This window comes from Syngnathus scovelli, chromosome 7 (genome assembly GCF_024217435.2).
Source record: "Syngnathus scovelli strain Florida chromosome 7, RoL_Ssco_1.2, whole genome shotgun sequence".
Lineage (NCBI taxonomy): Eukaryota > Metazoa > Chordata > Actinopteri > Syngnathiformes > Syngnathidae > Syngnathus > Syngnathus scovelli.
The window spans coordinates 11,797,233-11,823,563 of NC_090853.1; the positions used below are offsets into that span (position 1 = coordinate 11,797,233).

The window sequence follows — 26,331 nt, forward strand, 5'->3', positions numbered from 1 at the left end:
GAATGGATCTAACCAATACTCAATAGATGAGAGCCGTGAAAACCATATGGGAAAGAGGAGGGGCTCAGAGTGGCCATAAAATTAATGAGTAATTAATACATTGATTATATAGAGCAGTCATTGCTGGATGGCTGATATACAAGCAAGGTGTGTCATAGCAAATAGATGGAAGAGATGGAGGGCAGTTGAATTTAGGAGACAGTTTTAGCGAGGGAAGAGTGAAAGAAGTGCAGGCAAAGGGAGAAACAGATGGAGGCAGAAATGACCAAATGAAGGGCATTCTGCAAAGTAAAACAGAAGCAATAGCAGGCAGTAGGATATGATAAGAAGAGGATGTTAGGCCATCAACTGCAGCAAAGGTCACACGGCTTTAAATAGCCTAAATAAGATGCATATAGTGCAAGGGTGTCAAACTAATTTTTTTCGCGGGCCGCATTGTAGTCATAGCTTCTTTCGGAGGGCCATTATGACTGTCAACCCAAATAAATGTAATAGCACCTCATATTATATAATGTAAAAGCTACAAAACAAACTGACAAATAACCCGTTTTCAAATCAGATGAGTAAAAACTGGTCAAATATAAAAAAAAGAAAAGAGAAGATATTATTAAATGTGAAGACAATTTGTAATTCTAGTAATGACACAAATTTGATGCACAATTTGTCTTTGCGGGCCACATAAAGTGATGTGACGGGCCGTATTTGGCCCCCAAGCCTTGAGTTAGACACCTGTGATATAGGAGAAGTAAAATCACACAATCATAAAAAACCCTACACATATTCCATGCAATGGAATAAAGGTCTCGTGTTTGGTGAAAATTAAGACGTTGGTCAGTATTTGAAAGCTGTTTTGAAACACACCAACTGTCTTTTGACAGTTACAGAAATTATCAATTGCATAGAAGAAATGCTATTTTAGTTAGTTTGCATTAGCTGACAATTTCTAATGATAAAGCCTCAATTTTCATTTTGCGGTGACAATAAGAAACCTCAAGCCTGGGACCATGATAATGTTAAAGATGTGCACAGGAAGATTGATGTAATGCCTTGAGTGATCCAGACTATGTATCAGTCAATCATGGTGAAGAAGGAGCTCTTAATTTACAGGTCAATCTATGCTGCTACACTTACCTATGGTCAAGAGCAATGGATCATGACTGAAAGAACAAAACCAAGCACAAGTGTTTCAAGTGAGTTATCTTCCTTACCATGAGAACTCAGTCATCCGCAAGGAACAGAATAGAGTCGCGGTTTCTCAGTTTCAACAGACGTCAAATGAGGTGGCTCTGGCGTCTAGTCGGTCTGCATCTTGGACCAATTCTCTTGTTAGGTGAGGAAGCCCTGGTGATGACTTTGGGGTTCCTCCAGAAGAGCTAGACAAAGCAGCTGGCCAGAGGTAGGTCCAGGACTCCCTGCTGATGCTGTTTTCTCTGCAACCAAACCATGGATAAGTACTATAGGAGATAGATTTGAACCTGCGGCACCCCAGAGTTGGAAGTCGAGTGCACTAACTGCTGAGCCAAAAGCCCAGTCGCTAACTCTGTAGCCAGCACCGTCTGTCTTTAAGCGTTCCGAGTAGTACGGCTTGCCTAATAAATCTGCATAGTCAAGCTGGTATCTGTTACAAAGTGACCACCTGGAAAAAAAACAACATGGTAGACATCAACTGTTTTGGTGCTGATTTTCGAGGATAAGTGAAAATTAAGTGTTGCAGACAAACAGAGCCAATAGATCTTGTGTGGCTTTGTAAGATAAATCACATATTGTTTATGTAAAACAAATGCAAACACAGGTTTAGGATTTAAATTTATAAGGGGAATCTTTGAGCGTGTGATGCCCGCTGAACATTAAGTCAGTCATCAAAGGGGGAAGACTATGAAGATGAAACTGGAGCAGAGGCGGACAGAAGTGAGGCAGACGTCCAGGGGCAAGAGATAGGTCAGTGTCAACTGTTGTCTGGCTGTCTCCCCAAGACCTATCATAACCTATCCAATCAATTCAAGACAGTGCATAACAAAACCCACATCCATGAAAACATGCATGCAGACAGTGGTGTTGACAAGCTACTTTGAGAACATGCCCTAAGTCACAGGTGTCAAACTCAAGGCCCGAGAGCCAGATACGGCCCGCCACATCATTTTATCTGGCCCGCGAAGACAAATTGTACATTGACTTCATGTGTCAATACTAAAATTGCAAATTGTCTTCACTTTTAAAAACTACAGATATTGCTAGCAATTTTTATTACCATGCATCTTTTTAAAATATTTGAACAATTATTACCAGTTTCTGATTTCAAAGCTCGTTATTCATCAGTTTGTTGTGTAGCCTATATTTTATATAATATATGCGTTGACAGTCATAATGGCCCTCCGATGGAAACTATGAGTACAATGCGGCCCGTGACAAAAATGAGTTTAACACCCCTGCCCTAAGTGGTTAGAAGATGGAGAAATAGAGTGAAAGGGGGGTGCGTACAAATGTGTGTATGTTTTGAACTATGAGCTTCTTAAAATTTGCGTAGTTTAAGTACTTGTAGAACTGCCCCACGGAAAAGGCACTCTGAGGCTTCTAAAGTCCATGTTCAAAAGTATCTTGAGTAGGTTTTTCACTGTGATGCTGTAGTAGACAAAATCATATTTTACTGTGCTTCAATATACTAGTGCAGAGATGGTGCCTATAGATTAAAGTCTGTAGATTTAGGCTAGGTTTGCACTGCAGGTTGATATGCTCAATTCGAATTTGGTGCTTACTTCAATTTTCTCAATCACAATCTTTTTATGTCCACCCATATCAATGTCATTGTGCTTTGTTGACAGGCTGTGCATTTGGTACTTGGCCTTCAGTGGTGACTCACTTGACTTCATCCATCTACTTTATTAATATAGCACCAGCATTCATATTCATCATCCATTTTCTGTAGTTTACACGTGTATTAGGGTCATGGATGAGCAGAGAAAACTGAACTGAACACCACTACTGAACTAGTCACCATCCAATTGCAAAGCACATATACATAAACCATCATTCACACTTGTATTCAATCCCAATTTCAAGTCATTTTAGATTTAAAGTCTTCATTTAACCCTAGAAACATGACCATGTTTTTGGAATGGGGAGAAAGCTGAAGAACCATGAGTAAAGCCCAGGAGGGCACTGGGAAAATAAACAAATGCCACACAGGAAGCAGGTGCCCAGATTCAAACCCTCAAACACTGAACTCTGAGGAGAATCCCTTGTCCACCATACCCATCACCACCATTATCATGGAGCGATTTTAGAAACCATCAATACTATAGCAACATGCAACATAAAAATATGCCATATACATCACCTAAAGTGTTTCAGAATCAATATTTATTCAACACCATAAAAAATACATCATACTCACCAGAAGATGCTGTTTTTATGTGGCAGATCGCTACAAACAAGTTTTGCTTGTCCAATTTGGCTGTATCACAGTTTTTCTCTGACCAACCATCCAGAAGACAGAAAATGCAGACATTATTAATGTTAATATTTGAATGAATAAGTGTTGCTATTGTTAAATAAGGGCAGAGTGAAGAAAGTGCACACCAGTACCCTTTGGGAGCATTTCACCCTCCTCCTGGGTTTCACCGCTGAGGAGCTTTTAAAAAACCTCAGTGATTTCATAAGAGAAGTCCACATTAATTTTGGTGAATTTTGAGTGAATTATTACTGCAGACATATTTTAAGCCCATAACTAAAAAATAAGAGCCAGTGTTCTGTCCATTACGGGAGCCTTTTAATGGCTGACTGGCAGGTCTTATTATACAAATTAGTCATTCCTTTTCATCCATTAATACAGCGGAATTACTTATCATAATTTTAGTGTGGCAAGTCTGCATCCGGTGCAAAGAAAAAATGAAACAGAGTATTGAAATTCTAGTGAGCTACGTTAATAACATACCCTCAAATAAACTTTTGAAATACATTTTATGAATCAATATTGCCTTGTAAAACGTTTATGTACTGACTGAAATAAAAGATGATTTCAAAACTTCAATCGTATTCTCAAGTGGAATTGTTTTCCAGACCTCCTCTTTAAAGACAGGGCAGATTTTGTATATAAAAAGCCCCTTTTCAAACAGATTCCCTAAAAACTGTGTAACACCACAGTGTGCAACTACAATTTTTCGTCGGCGATAATGGTTGGGCTCGACTTAACCTCATTACAATAGCGCCTTGATTAGCTAATGCTGGCAATCAGGTTAACTGACAATTGCATGTGTATTGAATGAGGTAGAAAAAGGTCATCCAGGGAGTTTACATTCATTTTGTAATTTAAACTATTAGCGAACAAACTAATGGAACAAACTAGGGGGTGACTATGGAAACCGTGAAATGTCTTACAAGAATGTTCTATTTTCTTTTTTTTTTTCGTGTCTAAAAACCTTGCCAACCAAACCAAGGTGGTGGACATATTTTTGTCTTGAGACGCTTCTTGATCTGGTTTGACACTCATCGCTGATTAAGTTTGCGGTGATTGACCTTGAGTGACATTTTTAATCAGCAAATGTTTTAGCATTCACCGTATCTCCATCCTCCATCATTATTTGGAAAATATTTTAATGAGATACATCTTTCCACAAGGTCAAAAGCAACATTACCAGAGACACAGGATACAAGGGCAGATGTATTCACTCACTAGAATAAGTCTATTTAAAAGAAAGACATGCAAAAAGAGGAATCATTTTCCCCTTCTCGATTTCTGTTGTTTTGAATATATTGAACACACTTTTAAAATCAACACATCAATTTCAGTATTTTAAAATATAACCCAAGTAAATGTAAAAGGCAGATTCAAAATGATGAATCATCATTTATGAAGAAGGGGAAAAATATCCAGACCTTTCTTGCCCTATGTGAAAATGTTATTGAACCTAATAACTGATGATGCTAGCAGCATAGCAGCAATAACTGAAATCAAGCTTTTGCAGTGACTGATGATGAGCATCACTGTGGATGAACTTTGGCCCGCTGTTTGCGCAACTGTTAAAAATGAGTCATATTGGAGTGCTTCGAAGCATGAACTGCCCATTGAGGTCATACCACAGTGTCTTAGATTGGTTTACAGATTTTCTCAGTTGCAAAACACCTATCGTCTGACCCTAATGCCCAGTGCCCTGAACCCATTGATTTGGCAAAACCAAATTCATTTTTCTCCTGTTTAGACAAAACTTATTGTGATGCACCAGTGTTGCATAATGGTGAACATAAAAGTCGAACACAATTGCCAAATTTAATGACTGGGCATTTGGTTCAGACAATAATAGTCTTGTAAAAAAAACTAATAGATATAGAATTATACTCTAAAACTTGACAAGGACTGCAAGGATTTTGGGAGTGGTGGGTTAAAATGAGCATTGTGTATGTGGTCAGAAATTCTGAAATAACACAAAAGCTGGGTCAAATCAAGGTTGCGGGTACTGGTCTTCAAAATTTCATGACGGATGAGTGTCGGGAGATGTGGGCTTTGTAACACCCACACATTTACCAGAGTCTCACCTCCCTCTCCCTCTCCGTGGCCTCCTCCTCACCCACCCACTCACTCTGTTGTCCCTTGAAATATGACACAGGCTCTAAGCGTGACCAGCCCGTGATCGGCTTTGCTTCCTTAAGTAATGCTGATTTGCTATTGTTCCGCCCATGCTGAGGAAGTGGGTACTGGCTAGGTTCATTGTTCACAAAGGCACATACACACCCTTATAAAACTGGATTAATTGAAGGCTAATGCTTGTTTTGTTCTGTTCATCTTAAGCCTATTCTTATCTATTGCATCATAAAAATAGAATAATTAAAGTCTAATATTTTGTTAGAGTTTGAGATTGGGGTTTTTGAGTTGTGTGTGTTTTTGTGCAAATCTATTGTGTACACATGTCTGATATGAACATATAATTTACTTTAATTTAATTTTCATGGAAATATGTTTTATGAAGCGCAAAATATGAAAACGGATAACCTTGACTGTTGAGCACCTCAAGTTGTACATCAAACAAGGATGGGAAAGAATTCCAGCTACAAAACTTTAACAATTAGTGCCCTCACTTCTGAAACAATTAAGTACAAAGGGCTGTATTTTTGTGCCCAGTTCAAACCCGACTCAAGGTGGGTGCTATGTAAGTCCAGCCAGGGGCAAGGTCGACTGAGATTTAGTATTTTTGCAGATGGGTGCAATCTGGTTCAACCTGCTGCATTTTAAAAAAGGTGAATTTTATGCCATTGTGAGCATGGAAGCAGCTGACTTGTTTAGCTGCCAGTCAAAGGGGTTCATCTCATTCCTTTTAAATGCTGCATGCGAGGCCATATGTATTTTCAAGATACAGTAGTCACCTTACACTATAAATAACCTATTGTTTCTTATCTCTGTTTTTTTTTTTTTTTTTTCAGGTTGGACTCCCTCCCTCCAGGCTGCGTACCCTAATCTATTCGTCTGTCAGTCACTGCAGATTTACTTCATGTTGACCCTAATTAAATCACAGTATACTTCATAAAGGTAGGCATACTTGTCACTTTTTTTATTTGCTTCTTGGATAAAATCTTGTATTAAAGGCTTAACGTACATAAATTGTTGTATCTGTACATCAATCATGGAGGATGGTCAGTAATAATTTATAATAATAATAAACACACAGCTAAAAACACCCAGAATGACCAAGAACAAAACATCAGATTTTTCTGAAGAAAAAAAACTTTACCTGTTGACAGGTGCACAATTGAAAGTCTTTATAACCCTAATGGTCAATTCCAGTAATCACACAGCTAAAAACACCCAGAATGACTAAGAACAAAACATCAGATTTTTCTGAAGAGGCCCAGTCTAAATTATTTTGTACATCTGCACAACAAGTTCCCTTCAAATTTAAGACAGCTTTAGCAGTTTGATCAGGAGTACTGGGCAAGCAAACAAACTTTACCTGTTGACAGGTGCACGATTGAAAGTCTTTATAACCCTAATGGTTATAAAGACTTTCAATTCCAGTAATCACTTCAATAGGTTGTCTACAACATCATAAAGGGAATAACCTGCTGTTGCCACACATCTTACTGTCACAGTGTAAATGACAATTTAAAATATGTCACATTTTTCTTGTACACCTAAAAAGAGAGCCTAGAGCCCAATGCCCCGTAGAACAATTTATCAGTTGTTGCTTCTGTATGACTTAACACAAACATGGTTAAAAAAAGATACTATAAAAATGGTAGAAGCATTCAAGACTATTTTCCATTTTCAAGACATCAATCAAATTGCAGGCTATACCTTGGACTGGTTGCCGATCGTAAGACAAATATAGAGACAGAAAAGCGTTCATTCACACTATTGCTAAGTGACAACTGATCCCACGCTACCAAGGCGGAAGTCAGTCAAGTAAACCATTACACCGGTGACTTTCACCTACTTAGCACTATTCTCCAAGATTCACTATTCTTCAAAATATGGATCAATATTGTAGTTCCAGTAGGAATATCACATGAAAACCATCTTGACTGTTACAGACATTATGATCCAATTCTAAAGGTCTTTAGTTTGACCTTTTACAAAGTGTCTATGCTTGTTTTCAAATTGATTATTTACATAATTTTCAGTTTTCTCTGGTCAGCAAGATGTGGTCTTTTCTTCAATTTATTATTGACGAGACGAAATTGGCGTATTTCTTGTTGCTGAAACAGTTTAAAATTAATACAATGCACATGAATTTTAATTAACCTACTCAGAATACTGATGTTTTTTTAGGCCTTGATACATTATTAAAACAAGCTCACAAAATATGATCAACTCTACTAACTACTTGATACTTTCTCAAGCATCAGAGCAATTACCTGCCACAACTGTTACACAAATGTATTTCATTTGGATAACCGTATGATAGATTGTCAAGCAAAATTACATCTACATTTACATCTATTAATTATTCTTACCATATTTAAAATTCCCTTTGTTTTTAGCATTGTGAATTTTTAAAGCAGTCTATTTTCATTTATTTAATGTCATAGCATAATAGATGATTCATCTGAAATGAATAAACATAACATGCAATGTGCTAAGGAAAGTTTAATCTAAAAGTGCTTTTTGGGGGAATAAACGGATACAGTATTTATTTGTGCTCCCGTTCTTGAGCAGGAAATTAAAGGAGGGTGCTGGCCTATTTGTTGTTGTTTAACATCATATGGTGCTGTAAAAGAGAAAAAAAATATTCCATTTCACAAACTAAGAGCAATATTACTATCATCTCGTTTACATTAGGAGGTCTCAAGATAAACTACATTAAGACATACCAACACAAAAAGCAGCAGCAGTTGAAATATTTTAAGTCAAGGGGCTAAGTTGCAGTGGGTGGGCTTTTTGTTGCTTGGCATGCCGGAAATGCAAAACACAACATTGATCAATGTCACATTACTACGAACAAAATGTTTTTATTGTGCATCGTGTCATTTTGCCCAAAACCTAATTCAGTTTAACTCAAACATATCAAAATAGTTGGTCACTTTGGCCTTTAAAATAAAATGTTTAAGGTACCCATGTTTAGGACCATAAATCATTCTCCTCTAAAACAAAATCGAAACTCACGCCAATACTTGGTGTCACTTCCCAAATCATGCATATATTCATGAAGTGGAATTATGCCCAAGACAAGGATGTATGTTTTCCCTTACAGCACCCTTATAGTATTTTGACATTATAACTGATTCCTGTGATAATAATTACATGCATCTACTCGCATGCATATGTGGCTGAAATTTACTACGTGCCCTGCTTTCAACTCTTGTGCGCTCGGAGATATTTATCAAACAGACACACCTGTTCGGATGAGAAATGTGCCTGTCAGCCATGTTACAGCATAAATGTTATCCCCAAACAGCTTCACTTTCATTACACAGCTCTCGAGTGGTACTGTTGTAGTAAAAGAGACATTATTTGTAAAACAAATTGTATTCCCATGGTACACGTATGACTACCAAATGACAGTTATCTGACCTGTTTTCCTCCTTTCATTTGCCCTCCATTATTAGTTCTCAATTCCCTTATTACAGTTACTACATATTTCATTTTCACTTTTAAATTCATTACTCGCCTTTCATTTTGAAATAACATCATTACTCCTACATAATCACTGAACAGCTCACTGTTGCTTTCTGCAAAATTAAACACATCAGTCACACCTAAACCTTCAAAACACTTTATGAAATTGCAGACTGAAGAAGGTCAAGATGAAACTTAAAAAAAATCTCTACCTGGTGATTCATCCAAATTGCCATAAAGAGTGGAATGTGTTTTCATAGCTGTTGAAAATGTTCACCTAATCCTAATAATCAATTACGGATTTCTAAACCACCTCTTGTCAATGTTCCCAAAAACATTTGGACAGGAGTTGAGGCACACCCTCAACTGGTTGGCAGTTAATCAAGCGGCACAAGCTGACTCAACATGAGAGGATGTGCTCGAATCTGGAGATAAGCCAGGAGAACATACAAACTCCACAAAAGATGATCCCAAGACCGGTACCCAAAATCTCTCAGCTAATTTGATGCTTTTTGAGCATGTAGGTGTGATAAGAAAAATAATCTATAAAAGATAGACATCAGTATGCTTCACGGTCACAAGTTTTTAATCCTCAAGGACGCAATATTCAAAAGTTTACACACAGACACAAAGCAGTCACAAACATTTGAATTATCAGAAGCGATGGTGAAAGTAATTTCTAAATCTAAATTAATTGAGTTCACATTTCTTCTTTGTATTCTTCAATTCCCATACTCATTTGGCTGACTCACTTTGAACCACTGACTCGGTCTATGGTGAAAGAAATTAACAAATTGTGGTTATGTTTATGTTGTGGTCTGTGGTGCTCACGATACAAACTTTTGCTTTAAATTACATTGTCAAAATAAAGTGTAAACCTGTAAGCACATGTGTCAATGTGTCTTAAAAATTGTTTACATATATTCGCCCTTATGTCATATATGATTAATTTTAAAAGCTGTATGAAATCAGACACTCAATAAGGTGTAGTGTTATATGATACAGCACATTTTAGTATCAATCCGATACCAAGTAAAAGAGAGAGAAGAGAGAGAGACAGAGAGAATCTCCTGGGAGCTCCTACCCCACCAGTTGATAAAACCTCGTGATGCCACTGGTACCATTTAAATCCACATTTTCTTCCTTGTGCCTGCTTGTAGCACTAAAGGAACGGCAATGTGCTCTCTTTTCCAGGCTGCTATTCCGTCTCATCATAAATGCCTCATTTTGTGTGTTGTGGTTTAACCTGTGATGTTTCATATGGTTTGTTTGTGTTGCCACATCTCCTTACTCCTTACACAAACATCACAAACTGTTTGGGCTGTTTGGACTGCGCCTGGTAAATCTATGCCACTAAATTCCTATCAAAGGCAGTGGGACCATGGAAAGGAAGAACCACCAATGTAAAGTGATGATGAGTTGTCAGATTATTATGCCCCATAATACACAAAACTGCAAGCTCAAGATTACATCGTAGAGCCGGGGTCAAAAATCCTGGAGCTCAAGTATTCCACAAAAAGGCAACTATACAAACTAAAACTAATCCAATATTCTCAATCTTTATTAATAACAGAACATGGCTTTTTTTTTTTTTTTTTTTCATCCCGCAGCATGCCTAGTTGAATAATAACTTCTGAACTCCTAAGCGCCTCAACTCAACAACAAAAAAACATTCTGTCATCTGTCTTTTCTTGAAATTGGCTATTCTGGTCTCCAACCATTCTCTTCACAGCAGATTTTGAAAAGGTTATGGCTGGGATTAGATGACGGGGATAATTTAGGTGACTGGGATTTTCCTTCCACTTGATGTCATTTTAGAAAAGTATTTCACTCAACGCTGTCATGAACCTGAGCTATGGTAGCCCTTAAAGCGATATATAAAAAAAAAAAAAACAGACGCGCACAAAACACAAAGAACACAGAACATTTGAATGACATAGCCCAGACAAAAGAATTAACTGGACATTGGCAGTTCAGCTCTGATGTCCTATAATTTACAGTGTGCACCACTACATTTTCTTCCAATCCTTCTAAAAATTTAAGTTAGGTGTTACTGTGCTCTTAATTAAAAAAAATAGTCAGGGCCCATGTCATAAGATGACAAAATTTGTGATATACTAAATATTTCCTGATTGTTATTTAGTTAAAATTTATGACTACATTTGGTAAACAAAATTTAGAGTCAAAGACTATAACTCATTAAAGAGGAAGTCAACCCCAATCAGAACATTAATCAGAACACAGTTTTTTGACTAGTTAGGCTGCACATGACATAATTTCAAAGAAGATTTTGGGGTTCACCGTCCCTTTAATCACTGGGGTAATCAGTAAAAAAATCAAAGAAGTAGCTTCCCAGATAATAAAACTGTGGCCTATTCACCAATAGGACCACAAATGCTAATGGTTATTTAATTTCATGTGTTTCAATATAATTAAATGTACTGATTGTATACCCTCTAGGAGAAATTAAAATTACACTCTATATATATATTTTTTTTTTGTTACACACCACCCATGTGGTATTAAATTTCACACATGCAGGCATGGAAAGTGATGTTACGGTGAAAACTGGCATTCAAATAGTGCTGATGGGTTGGGAAAAGTGCCTTGCTCAAGAGTACCATGAGAGTAGCCAGGAAGCAGACAAGCATCCCTCCAACACCAAGTTATCATTTTTACATTTTGTCCGCAGTGGCACTTGAACCTTGACACTCTCCAAAGCTGAAGTCCTTCAAGCTAGGTAGCAGGCCCATTTAAATTTTCCGCATGAATTTTCCAAACTATTATTATAGTCTTTTGCCACTTGGCTTTAGCAGGGCACTCTGCTGCTTTTCAAGAGCAGTGTGTAGGTTAAACATGCACCACCAACAGTTTAGTATTTATAACATCACCATGTGTTGAGGAAAACAAGTAGAGATTGCCCATTAGCACACAGACAAAATACATATTTTGTGGCATGCAGGGGAAAAAAAGTAAGTATCAAAAAGCCCCTATTTGTGTACAAAATTATTAAAGATTAATTTGTTGTAGTGTATGTTTCAATGAAGAAAAAGTAGCACTCTATAATATTTTATTTTGTGAAAAAAAAAAAAAAAAAAAGTTCTCACAATAAACAGCTTGGAGCCTCAGATCAGAATCAGAATCAGCTTTATTGACCAAGTTTGTTCATGCCAAACAGGGACTTTTGACAGTGTGTTCCTGGCCTGCCTGAACAGGTCACAGTCCCCACTCCTGTAGGCCTCCTCCTTGGCTTTGCGCTGCATCCTTAGGTTTGGTGTAAACCACGGTTTGTTGTTGTTGTACGTGCAGAAGGTCTTAGTCTACACACACAAGTCCTCACAAAACCTGATGTATGATGTCACGGTATCGATGAGTTCATGCAGTTCATGCAGGTCTGAAGTTGCAGCTTCAAAAACACCCAATCAGTGCAGTCAAAGCAGGCTTGGAGGTCCTGCTGTCCATTTCCTCACAGTCCTCACCACAGGCTTAGAAGTTTTTAATTTCTGCCTGTAGGTTGGGATCAGATGAACTAGACAGTGGTCCGAGAGTCCTAAAGCTGCACGGGGCACAGCGGTATGCGTTCTTTATTACGAAGCAGCAATGGTCCAGTGTCTGTGTCCCTCTGGTGGGACACGTTATGTGCTGTCTATATTTGGGGAGTTCGTGTGTGAGGTCACGCAAAACAATGATCAGTGAGTTTGGTAGTTTTTTCTCCATGTCTGTTACCTGGTCAGCCAGCAGCTGCGTGGCTTAGATCGCACGTGCGTGTGATGTAATGTAAACGGCCGGCATTACGGTCGAGGAGAACTCCTGTGGTGAATAATACAGCCAGCAGTTTATGAAAAGTGTCTCTAGGAGAGGACTGTAAAACTTTTTCAACACTGTGACATCAGAATACCAACATTCATTAATTTGGAAACATAGACAACCTCCCTTTCCCTCCCCTTGCAAATCAAAGCAAAAAACAAATCGATTACTTAAAAATTACTATTATCTCAAGGCCCTACTGGATATTGATGAAATTGAAGTTATTTGCAGATGTAATATGTGACCCATAGTCTCATTTATTTAATGTGCGATATGTGCAACAACAAAAATAATGTAAGAAAACTAATCTCATCTGCTGGGGAAATTAGCTATGTCAATAAATATTCCCAGCTCTCTTGCACTTTCGGTATGAAAAAGTAGCTCACAGAAGATAAAAGGATTGAGACCCCTGCAAAAGAACATGGACTGACAAGCGTTGTTGCAGTGTGCTCGAATCACCTAATTATGTACTGTACTGGCAGGACTATTTTTGAAAGATGATGCACTGAGAACTGTGTTGGATGGAAATGGCACAAAAGCGAGCTGACTACCGTAATTTCCGGACTATAAGCCGCACCGGACTATAAGCCGCACCAGCTAAAATTCAGGGATATTTTAGTTTTTTTCTTACATAAGCCGCACCGGACTATAAGCCGCACGTGCACATGAGTTTTTTACAAAGAAAGACAGTACACAGAAAGCCGTAAAAATCCATAAATACGCCTCGCCGCCATTTAAGGCTCAGGGTTCAAAGTAACTTTCTGAATAAAATGCATTAAAAGTTCACATTCATTACAACTTGTTTTTGGTGAGCAAAATGTCAGAAGAATTGAATTTAAATGCTGATTGATTGGGTTTTAATACAATGCAGATGGTCCAAACAGCGCCACTGCTTTGTGTAATCTCTAAGAGAAAGGGTTTAGAGCCCTTTGACGCAGGTCACCTAGCGTGCATTCCTACTAAAGCTCATAATAGTCACAAGCAACACAGCCAAAATAAGCAGCAGCCATAGTAGTGTTTCAAAATAGTATTTTTGTTGTTTTTTTTCTTCAAGATACCGCACAACAGTGGTCCACAGCCTTTTTACGAGTGTATAAAAGTGATCAAGTCATCACAAAAATCACAAAAAAAATCTTATATAAGCCGCACCTGACTATAAGCCGCAGGGTTCAAAATTTTGGAAAAAAGTCGCGGCTTATAGTCCGGAAATTACGGTATTTTGAAAGGTACATAGTGAAACAACAAGAGTCACGCAATACAAGCTATCCCCACACAAGCATTTTTGTGGTTCTGCAGGCTCCTAGTTGTGCATTGTTTACAGTCAAGGTGAAGGTTGGTGTGAACAACTTTGTTTATCAGCCCCTGTGCATTTATGTGGGGAATTGTTTGTGCCATTTTGTGTGTATATCAGAGCTGCCAGCTTGGTCACCCAGCTGGTATGAGGTTTGGATAGAGGAAATGTGCCAGAACCATGACCTCTTACTCCACATAATAGTTTTCTGAGCCAAGATTATGAAGAAACAAAGAAAAAAAACACCAACATCCATGAACATAATTCTAGAGAAATCTGTTTTGTGACTTCAAATCAGCCCAATAAGCTGGACTAAATAAATGTTATCTCTGTATAATACAGACACATTGCACACATTCTGTTAACCAGCGCTTTCCTGGACACTGATTATAATTTTATACGAATTGGTGACTAATTACCTCGGGCACACTTTGCATTTACCGATAACTGTGCATTTGATCACATTCATAACTTATTTAGTTATTTTTATGTTTCTTCTATAATTCTGGATGTGTGCTATTCCAGTAGCTCTTAAACTGTCCCTTGGAATGAATGAAATGATTTTAATTGAATTGTCAAGTGGCAGGAATACTTTTCCAAAATATTACAAAACTGAAGTTTTAACTGTGCTAGTCAAATAAAATAAAATAAAAAACATGAAAGTAAAGAAAAACCCCACTGGCAATGTACAACTGCCTTGCAATCAATGGTAATATTAGGATCTTCAATCAATAGTAAATTATGGATCAAGGTAAACCATAACAGACATATTGTGCATTTTAAAATGAGGTTTTAACAGGTTTTTCACAACAAAGAAGTTATAATGAGAGACTTGGCAAAAATACAATGAGTTAAAATAACCAAAATATGAACATGGCACTACAATTTTCAATTTGTAATTTCATTCCAAGATAAATGAAACTCTCAGCAGAAAATAAACCTTAGCAAAATCCTCCACTTCAAAAGCCTTTTCAGTCTGTAGGTGAATGGCTCAGCCAGTCAATGTTTGGACTCATTAAAAAAAAAAAAAAAAAAGAAATAACTTTATATAAAGTCAATGAATCAGTATAAAGTAAGTATAGTATAAATTCCCATAAGTATGAGCAGGGTTGGTGAGTATCTAACTGTTTGGAAAGTAGTGATGAAAGATTTGAATTGTATTTAAACAATGTCAACACATCACATCGAATTGTGTGGTTTTGTATCTAACTGCTGGCTGCTGAATTTCCCCCTGGGGATCAATAAAGTAGTATCTATCTATCTATCTATCTATCTATCTATCTATCTATCTATCTATCTATCTATCTATCTATCTATCTATCTATCTATCTATCTATCTATCTATCTATCTATCTATCTATCTATCTATCTATCTATCTATCTATCTAGAATGGTTCTACTTTAAAATTCATCAAGATACACAGTGAATTTGTCTTTTATTTAAGGGCTATATATTTGAGGGAAATGACACATTTACAATACTGAGAGGTTTGTTCAAATGTCTTCAGAGTAAAAATGAATTTATTGCGTGTGTGTGAGGGTGATGATCGGACAGAGCGAGGCCAGTCTTCTTGGACAAAAATAAACTAAAAGATCACTATGCCACTGTGTTGTGGAATAGCACGCTTTCCACAACATGGGTGTAGTTGCACTCTCCGCGACGGGGAATCTGTTCGCCCTTATCACCCAATGACGACAATGCAACTCATTACTTGTCAGATCTCCAGACCAATCTTGTACTTTCTCACAGTCCTCATACATGCACTCACAACACCCCCACAACCATAACACATACTCTTCCCACCTCCTCACTGTTACCATCCATGTGTCATCGACTGTTGCTAAGATACAGGCCTCCACCAAGTTTTTTTTTTTTTTCATTTCACCAATGGTTTTGACGGCGACCCCTGTAGGATCACTTTTTTTTTTTTTTTTTTTTTAACGCCATTGCCATTGTCTTCAACCATTACTCATCCAGTTTCTGCCATTGTCTATGGTGTTTTCAATTTCTGCTCCATATCTTTTTATATCTTCACCAAGACCTTACCCATAAAGGATGACGTTGGATGGATGATTAAGGGATGAAGACAACATATTTAATTTGCTTCAACACTAAATGCAACCATGCATATCGGTCTTCTACAACCATATAGTTTTATTTTGTGAACTTAATGATATGAAAGATGGTGTATACAGTGTGTACGTCTATTTATCTGCATTGTGCGATGCAAAGTAGGGATGCACAAGGCAAACCAGAAGGCAGACACCCCAAAACCCTTGTACATGCTCTCATTTTCCAACCAAGAATTTAATCGTAACTAAGGCTATAGAATACTGAATGTAGAGAATAAATGAAATCCAATACTCAGTAACTCCTATTTACAATACACCACAAGCCAAATTGTTGGCATCAACAATGTTAACTGAAAATATATGATATAATGCAAGTGGGCATGGGCATTGCTTTTGAATTCTGATCCAACAGAATTAAAACCAATTCATGGAAAAAAAATGATGGTACTTCATATTTTATTTGCACTTTTGAAGCAATGATTTCAATGAAAGAATTTATTTAACTTTCATTGAGACTTTTGCAACTACTGGTCAACAGATGACTGTCCCCAGGTCAATTGGTGCCTTCTCTACACTACAGCTCATTCCACAGATGTTTAGTAAGATTTTGATCAACGCTCATAGAGGACAAGTTGAGAATATCTTGTTGACTCATCCACCTGCTGTTCTGACATTTAGCACATTTTTGATTCATAATGCCTTGGTAGCATTGAGATTTCATTGTAGCTTGATTCAGTACACGTTGTTCCAGATGTAGTAAAACATAAGCCCTAGAACATAACCAGGCTTTGTCCGTGCACTGTGCCTGTCTGTAAATATAGAGCTCAATAGATTTTCTCTTCTTTCTAAAGGGCATTCCCTCTGAAGCTTTGTGGTTTGTAATATGAATGTTTTGTTGGAAAATTGTGGTCTTGTCATTTTCCGGTTATATCAGTAAACATTGCTAATTTTTATTTCTTAAACTGAAGCCTATTAAAAGTTACCCTTTGTGTATAACACTTGGATTAAAACACGATGACTATTGAAATGTGGAAGAAAAGCCTCCCACAGAACTGACATTCAATGTCCTTTATTAGCCAAGCATTCAAACTGTGCAGCATAATGTAGTCTGGGCCCACACATCACAATTTTCAAGTTAGGACAAAAATAGAAATTGTCACATAACTAGCTACCCAAAGCTGCTATCAGACATCGCTTGGACAGCGATCCATACTTCTTCATGCCGCACACTGTACAATTCCTTTACATAGAAAACGTAAAGTTAAAGGGTCCAGTGCAAGTCTACAGTAACGAAAAACACAGTCGAACTGTGTCGGGCGCATCGTGGTGTGCCATTGTGGGAGGGAACACAGCAGACTTGTTTACCGTCCAATGGAAATGACTCTTCATTCCCTTCAAATTATGCAATTGTGCTGGAATGCCTAATGATGGGTAGTACGGCTACCAAATTTTCAAACAAGCTACACTTAGACTTTCACAGTATAATAAGCCCACATCATCCCACACAGTACTTTGTAGTTTCCATTCATCTACTTTCTATATCACTTAATGTTTTCACTGGAAATCTGAAGCCATTGATTATGTGACTAATTAGAGTATTACGTACATTTAACTACCATGTTTTATATTAGTTTTATTAACATAAACTTCTGTATCCTTATCTCATTCTTTCTTCCAGTGGCCTTGTTTCTGGTGGATGATGATGGAACGGCTGTGGTTGTCTTTGCTGTTGCTGGCAGCAGCATGCAAGGGACAACATTGTCCGAAACGTTGTATGTGCCAGAGTCTGTCGCCATCGCTCGCTATTCTCTGCTCTAAGACAGGCTTGCTATTTGTTCCTGTTGCTATAGACCGACGTACCGTGGAGCTTCGGCTTCAAGAGAACTTCATCACAGGTAGTGTGGCAACCTGTGAAGTCACTCCACAAATATTTCTATACAAGCAATTATAAACAAATTTCTTTTAAGGGTTTCAGCCATTGTAGGTACTAATTTTGTGTCTGCTCTTTTCCAGCTGTCCGGAGGAAGGACTTTGCAAACATGACCAGCTTGTTGCATCTGACGTTGTCCAGAAACACCATCAGTCAGATACTCCCTTCAGCTTTCAGTGACCTGCGGCGACTTAGAGCCCTCCATTTAGACTCAAATAGGTTAACTGTTATTAAGGTAAACGCACAGCATTGGTGGATTCTGTTTTGAATTATTACATTTAGATTTTGGATATTGAAGTCACATACATACAATTGGTTACATTTAGTCCAAAGGTGACCCACCCACTAATTTTAGTATGCACTTTGATTTTGGTTAATGCATCCAACTCGAAGGTTGGGGATTCAAATCCGAGCTCCGTTCGTAACAGTGTGGAGTTCACGTATATGTTCTCTTTGTGCTTTCTCCGAGTACTCGGGCTTCGCCTCACATTCGTAAAATATGCATGTACTGGAAGGTTCATTACCCTCTAGGTCTGAATATGAGTATGAGTGGTTGATTGTCTATAAAGTTTGCCCTGCAATTGGCTGGTGGCGATATTGGATGTAAAACACCTCTCACTCGGATGCAGCTAGGATAGACTCCAGCTCACCTAAAACATTATTGAATGGTATAGAAAATTGATGGATGATTTAATATTGTTGTCATTTGACTGATGGTGAGTGTAGCTTTCACATTTGAGCAGAAGTGAACCAAATCAGTGTTTACCTTCAAATGGACTCAAGCCAATGTTAAAAAAAAGAATGTTCATGCTTGATGGAGTTTGAACAAGTTTGTTTTAAGTTACCAGTCTTAGTTGTGAAGTCAGCATTAAAGTATCAGTATTAAGCCCTAAGGCAGGAACAAGCAAATTGAGGGCTTTGCTAAATCGAGTAAATCCACTCAATCTAGTATTATTTTGAAGATATGTTTGATATTAAACATATTTTATTCACGTAAGTATTTATTTATTTTTGCTTCATTTAGGATGATCATTTCAAAGGCCTCACCAACCTTCGCCATCTAATTCTGGCCAATAACCAGCTCCACTTCATATCTCCCCATGCTTTTGATGACTTCCTGTCCACACTGGAGGATTTGGACCTCAGCTACAATAATCTTGCAAATGTTCCTTGGGACACTATAGGACGCCTAACAAACGTCAATACCTTAAATATGGATCATAACCTAATTGAACATGTTCCTCAAGGAGTTTTCACCAACCTACACAAACTTGCCAGGTAATCCCAGTTTCTGTTCAAAACAACTCAACAATGTTTGTTATTTTTTTGCAAAACAACCCAAAGTTGGATCAACCTCCTGGGTCGGTCCAATTTTTAACCCAGCAGTTTTAAGGGTATTCACTTTAATTCACAGGCTTGATATGACATCCAACAAACTGAAAAAAATTCCTCCTGACCCTCTGTTCCTGAGAATCCCAGTTTATGCAAAATCCAGAGGAAGCCCCCTGTCATCCTTAGTTCTGAGTTTTGGTGGAAACCCTCTCCATTGCAATTGTGAACTTCTGTGGTTGAGGAGGTTAACCCGAGAAGATGACTTGGAGACGTGTGCTTCACCTCCAGACCTTAGTGCCAAATACTTCTGGACAATAGCTGAAGAGGTGAGATTTTATTTCATACGTATATACACGTATGAGAATTAAAAAAACTAAAAGGGAGGAAATCGAATGGGTGATTTAAATGTATGCTTTCTTCTCTTAGGAATTTATTTGTGATCCGCCAGTATTAACCCGCAAGTCACCTCAAACTCTGACTATGGAGGGCCAGCCTGCCAGTCTCAAATGTAAAGCAAATGGGGATCCAGAACCAGAAGTCCATTGGATCAGTCCTGAAGGTCGACTAATCTCGAATGGCACAAGGTATATACTATATTTACTAAACTATGCAAGATGGAATTGTCTGGACCAAGACTTCAATTCAGAACTGTTGATGTCATGGCAGATATTGCAACCAAATGTCCAACTGTGTTTTTCAGGGTTACATATTTCAAAAATAAAATTTGAATATTTATTTGTGGTTTCTTTCAGAACCATGGTATTCCCGAATGGAAGCTTGGATATCAATGTTACTTCTCTCAAGGATGCGGGAAACTTCACCTGTATTGCCTCTAATGCGGCCGGTGAATCCACAGGAAGAGTGGAACTGGTTGTAACGCCAATGCCCCATCTGGCAAACAGCACAAGTCGTAGCAGAGACCCATCAGAGACCAGAGAACCAGCTCCGTCTGACATCCTAACCTCATCAAAGGTCTTGATGCCTAACAACGAGACCAGAACAGGAGATCGCAGGGTTTCCTTGGTGGAGTTGACAGGAAACTCTGCCCTCATTAGATGGAGCAGTCAGACAACAATGTCAGGCGTCAGGATGTTCCAGGTCCAATACAACAGCTCAGGGGATGACACACTGGTGTACAGGTTGGTCTGTCTACATGTCTAAATTGTTATTTACGTACAAATGTTTCCCCGCACAAGCAATCTTTACGCATGTTAGAAAAATCTCTTAAGTGTCTGCATATGTGCTGCTGAGTTTCTGTGCGCATTTGCTTGTTTGATAATCACGGCTGTTCTGTTCTGCTGCTGCCTTGTGGTGAGAGCAGATGATAGATGATACACATGGAGATTAGCCAGTCATGCAAGATCAAATATCTAATCAACTGAACATATGAAGAGTTCTGCAGTGGAACATTGCTATAGATAATTTAGCAAGCTAAATTTGAGAAGGGTGACAAGTTACTATAATGTTAATTTTCTTGATTTTTTATTTTTAATTGTCAGTGTTACAGATTGTGTTTGATGTGTACTTATTTAATTTCTTTGGCATTTTAACTTCATTTTAACTTTATTTTTCTTACATTAATATTTACTTTGAACACAGCAGAGCTTCTCATTTAACAGATGTTTTAGAAATCCTGGAAAAGCCTTGTTAGTTTTTGGTACTGAGACATACTTACAGGTTTCCATAGCAACACATGGGCAATGTCAGGTTAGACCACAAATGGAAAGTTATCTGTATTTTAGTGTGAATGTAGTGAGTGGGCACACATTTAGGTAGGGGTATGCATGTTTCTATCCTGTATAAAAGTGATCTTTCCAGCTTTACTCTTTCCATTGTCAGCAGGAAACTAAACAATATACAAAAAAATGACTAAAAATACGGCCCAGCAAAAATCCTGTTTTTTACTAACACTGTGCATCGTTCTCATACACACAAAAACACTAACCAACATGATCATTAATCATTAAAAAAATAGTTGGTTATTATTTGTGTATTTACTTTAAATGCTGATAACCATGAGTGAATAGGATCCTATCCTATGGAAACCTTCAATGAATGGCCCATTTTAAAACTTTGTCCTTGTATAAGGCGCACCGGACTATAAGGCGCATCATTAATGCATCATGTCAGATTTTTAATCCAAATCAAAGCATTCTCCATTTGATCTTTTTTATTTAAACTTCAGACGCAACAAATTACTTTATAATCACAAAATAATGATCCATAGTCTTTTTAATTGATGATTCATAGTCTTCAGCAGGCCACTTATGATTGATTTCATGACACAATGCTTCGGGCCAGTTTAAATTTAGGAATTTGGTCCGTATATAAGGTGCACCGAACTATAAGGCGCACTGTCGGCTTTTGAGAAAATTTCAGGTTTTTAGGTGCGCCTTATAGTCCGGAAAATACGGTATGTGTGATTTCTTTTCCCCTTAAAGTCTAAATTCATCTCATGGCTATCTTTGTGATTTATCTTAATATCATGCTCATAACCTATGAGACTCCATTACAGGATGTGTCACCGCATAGCCTTTTTGGAGAATAAAATCAAAAGCAATGCACAATAAGTGCATGTGCATGCTTGTGTAGTTCTTCCAGCGTTCTGTCTGTCTTTGGTCAATATCCATTAGCAGGGCTGAGGCACTTTACTTTGACAAAAGAAGTGTGACGAAAATATAGGGCACAGAACGAAAGGGTACATGGTACAAGGAAAACATGGAAATAGTATATTGGATTGGTGTGCAAAACAGAAACTCTTCCAGTGCCGTTTTTTTGTGTTGAAACAAATCCAGACACACATCAGGATATAATCTCTTCCATCTCAAAATCATTTAATCTTGTTTTTGTTCATTCTCATTTCCGACCTAGTTCCCACCCTTTTCCGACTGAGTACCAGGGTCTCAGATTTGGAAGTGTTGATTTTCATCCCAACCGTTTCACACTTGACTGCGAACCGCTCCAGTGCAAATTGAAAATTGCGGCTTGATGAGGCCAACAGAACCATATCATCTCCAAAAAACAGAGCTCTTAAACTGTGGCCACCAAAACGGACACCCTCAATGGCTTTAGCTGCTCCTAGAAATTCTGTCTATGTTTCTTTACGTGTATCCAGTTCTGTCATTGGCTATCTCTGAAATTGACACACTTTGATGATTGTAATGTTCACTTCGTGGGTCTATGCAAACATGATGTTTGAGATAATTATGAGGCATTGCAGTTGCCCTAGTGACTATCCACTACCTTCAGGCATTGGTGGATGTAGATAAGGAGCAAATAAGTATTGTGTCTGTGCATAACCGGTGTCACCTAGTGGAAGTCCACTATGTTCTCCTGCTTCAAAACTGAGCACACAATTTGGGAAAATATTGAGTCGTGTGTTAAAGCACTCTACCATGTAACAATGTTGCAGAACTGCATGTCAGGAGCGCAGACACCTTGTACATTTATAGAAAAAAAACTATTTTCGATTCCTATGCAGTTCAGGTGGACTGTAATATGTAGCTCTGTGTATTTCTTGCATTTCCATTGCAGTTCTTGATGTGATGGGTGAAATTAACATCAAATATCAAAAGGTTCTAATCAAAGTATGCCATAGAGCTCCTATTTTCTGTCCGGGAAACTTCTTTTGTAAGAGAGAGTGCACATTTTCCAGAGTCACTATAGTGTCCAAATTTTAAAGACCCGTAAACTGTATAGGCAAGACATAAAATATATCAGGAACTGTATATTCCTCATATGACTTGCAAGCATGTTCAACACTTATTACAGACAAGACCACAGGGGTTTCATTCGGACTGCTCACATTACTTCCCGGTGGTAGATTGTGCGCATCGCAGTTGCTGCTCAGTGCAGTCTTCCATGAAATCCACCCGCATTTCATTGCCCAGAGTATTCATGTTAATTAAAACGAGTGACATCTGTATGTGTGTGTGTATGTGTGTGTGTGTGTGTGTGTGTGTGTGTGTGTGTGTGTGTGTGTGTGTGTGTGTGCATGTGTGTGTGTGTGTGTGTGCGTGCGTGTGTGTGTGTGTGTGTGTGTGTGTGTGTGTGTGTGTGTGTGTGTGTGCGTGTGTGTGTGTGTGTGTGTGTGTGTGTGTGTGTGTGTTGGTGGGTGATAACTGGGTCTCAAAGGAGATAGCGTCGGGGGCAGGTGATGAAGCAGTAGTATGCATATTGCGGTTTATGTGGGGGAATAAGATGATTTGTATGCAGTAGGGAATTGTATACACGTCTTACATGTGTTAATGCCGAAAAAATATGAAATATGAAAATATGAATTCCAGCTCATTTGTGTGACTTTATCCGTTAAAATATGGCATTCAGTCTACTTGATTTTAATATTTCTATATAAATTAATTTCTTTATCTGATTTGAGGCTTGACTGTTGGTAAAATAAAAAAAAAAGTTAGTTTGCTACATGGTTTTGTTACCTCTGCCAAGGAAGCACAGTCTTTGCCACTGCTGTAGTACTCTTAAATATTTCTACAGGGGTTGTCCACAGACCAAAAAGGAATTTCTGTATTGAATCTGCGCTCAGTCTTGTAAACAGTTTGGCCTTGGTGGAGGAGGTCTATGCTTTGGTGTCAATAAGTGAGCGGTTCAATAGTTTTATCCTTGGCCTGTACCCTACCGCTCTGTATAAAGTGTTATTACTACATATAGCTAAGCCTTGATTTTATGCTCTGAGATTCTACGCGACTTTCTGTCTAACATTGTTTGGTCATGGACCACAATTTTTTCTGTAGTAGTTTAAATGGACGAAAAGACAAGACCACAGCAATAAAATAAAGGTTGTGCATTTGCACAATCGGTCAAACCCACCGGCAGTAAGCAGAGGCAGGTTAACTATAATAATTACATGGTGAATTATATCATATTAATTTTCACCCAGAATAATTTCCAGATACACTCGTATGCATGATTCTGAAACTTTTTCTCCTTTCAAGATTTTCTAAACAATGCGCGTTCAAGGTTTTCGTGATTCCCAAATTTTGTACCCCAAAGTCCGTGTAAAATTGAGGCTCAGCTGTACTAGGATGGATACACGGTGTGGTATTTGTGGCAACTGCATGAGTCAATAGTTCACAGACACCAAAAAGCTTGGTCCTATTTGTCATACTTCTCCTATGTAGGCTTTTTCATCTTTTTCTTTGTATGTTAGTCTATCCCTCCTTCTACTTTGTAAAACTTGTGTGTTTTCCTGTGCTCATTATGTCTTCCACTTCCTGCTTAGAAAATGGAATGTTTGCTCTCAAACAGTTTTCCTGCCTCACAGATCTTGTTCTTCTTGTGTGTTCTTCTTTCATTTGCTGGTTGGCGTTCCATACTAAGTTACGTTTCATGTGTTTGCATCTTTTTGGCCTCTCATCTCCCTTGTCGTGCTTCACATTTCCTCTCTGCTCTTGGAGGATTGCTGAACTCAGCAGAAAGCCGGCGGCTGTCCAACCCATAATCCTCTTGTTTGGCAACTTGCTGCTGTTTTCATCATCGGCCCAAATCGATGTTTAATTATACGACGACATGCCCACTCCCCCGCTAACCTTCCAGTTCTCTACTCATCTGTCCACTAACAACCCAGCCCCCACCCAGCCTTCAGATCCTCATGGATGGAGGGAATAGTAATTAAAGAGAATCAGAGCTCAGCTTTCCCATGCAAAAATAGAGAGAAGCAAAGGGAGGAACAGAGAGGTGAAGAAGATGGAGATGTGATGAAAGGATAGATGATGCATCTTAAAAAAACATCTACAAGGGGAGGAGAAAATGTTAAATTAGCGAGTGTTCTGGGAATTAAAGGGGACTTGGATGGTAAATAGGGATAATTGATGATTTCTCTCAGCTCCTACAACTCTCAATAAAATGTAAGCAAATATAACAATCAGTTCTGAGTTTACATGTGGTTTTCTGAGTTCGAAAAATATTTCAGAAAATAGTGTGGCCTATATACCAATCATACCATACTTAATAATTCACAGTTGGGTATTTTCAGAAGCTGTTTCAAAGGAAGTTATCACTTTGTCATGCATAAAACTAGTAATGCTTTATGCTGATTTTCCAGGTCAGTATGGAGAATCATTTTTATTTTTTTCAAAACATAGCATTATACTCATTTAATGTTTTCACAATACCAACGACTTTGACACCATACCTGCATCAAGAGTAGGATTCAGGAAACTGAGAAAACTACTGCATCTGAATCCAAACTTTAACTGTTAACCACAAAATTTCATGTGTCTTATCAATTGAATCCACACCCAGTTATAGGAAACTTGATTCAAGCTGCGATATTGATGATATACTTTGGGGAAGGGGTTGTATGTCATGGAAAGATCTATTATTTTCCTGTTGGTATGGATATGAAACCCAACACTGGTTGCACTGTTCCTCTCTGCATCTCTTTCTGTCTTTTTTTTTAACATTCCCCGTCACTCCCTGTGCTTGATTGCTCTATTATTCATGGTCGCGCGCTTGCGTTCTTGTGTCTTGTGTCTTCTTTCTTTTGTAGCCTTTTGTAGCCCTTATTCCAAGATCTCCTCTGAAAATACACATTTACACGCCTTCATGCATAATCCCAAATTATTGTGTCATGGGTTTCTTTTCATATGTTTAGCATTCTTCATTTTCAATTCGTAGACGCTTTTGCATTGACGAGTTGTTTTGTCTTTTGAAAGTGTTTACCTTGTCTCTTCTTTAAGTAGCGTGTCGACTGTCCATTTAAAAAGTCATACTGTCTTTGGTAAGTGGTTGAAGTTCAACAGACAGCAAATCCCACACATAAAACAAGAGAATTTAATAAACCAGCTCCTTGAACCAACTCAATGTCCGTAATGCAATGCATTTCACAATTATGTATTA

At 38.1% G+C, this 26,331-nt stretch overlaps 1 protein-coding gene across 5 annotated transcripts in view; it reads left to right on the top strand.

Annotated features, from left to right (window-relative positions):
* Positions 1-26,331, top strand: part of zgc:172282 (leucine-rich repeat and fibronectin type III domain-containing protein 1-like protein) — a 125,134-nt gene that overhangs the window by 44,113 nt on the left and 54,690 nt on the right. For all 5 annotated transcript variants that reach the window (XM_068651430.1, XM_068651429.1, XM_049726311.2 and 2 more), the window contains exons 2-8: positions 6,412-6,517; positions 17,893-18,109; positions 18,228-18,379; positions 19,169-19,422; positions 19,559-19,802; positions 19,903-20,060; positions 20,229-20,615. In XM_068651430.1, the coding sequence (XP_068507531.1) occupies positions 17,911-18,109; positions 18,228-18,379; positions 19,169-19,422; positions 19,559-19,802; positions 19,903-20,060; positions 20,229-20,615 (1,394 nt within the window). In that variant the 5' untranslated portion in view covers positions 6,412-6,517; positions 17,893-17,910. The remainder of the gene's footprint in view (positions 1-6,411; positions 6,518-17,892; positions 18,110-18,227; positions 18,380-19,168; positions 19,423-19,558; positions 19,803-19,902; positions 20,061-20,228; positions 20,616-26,331) is intronic.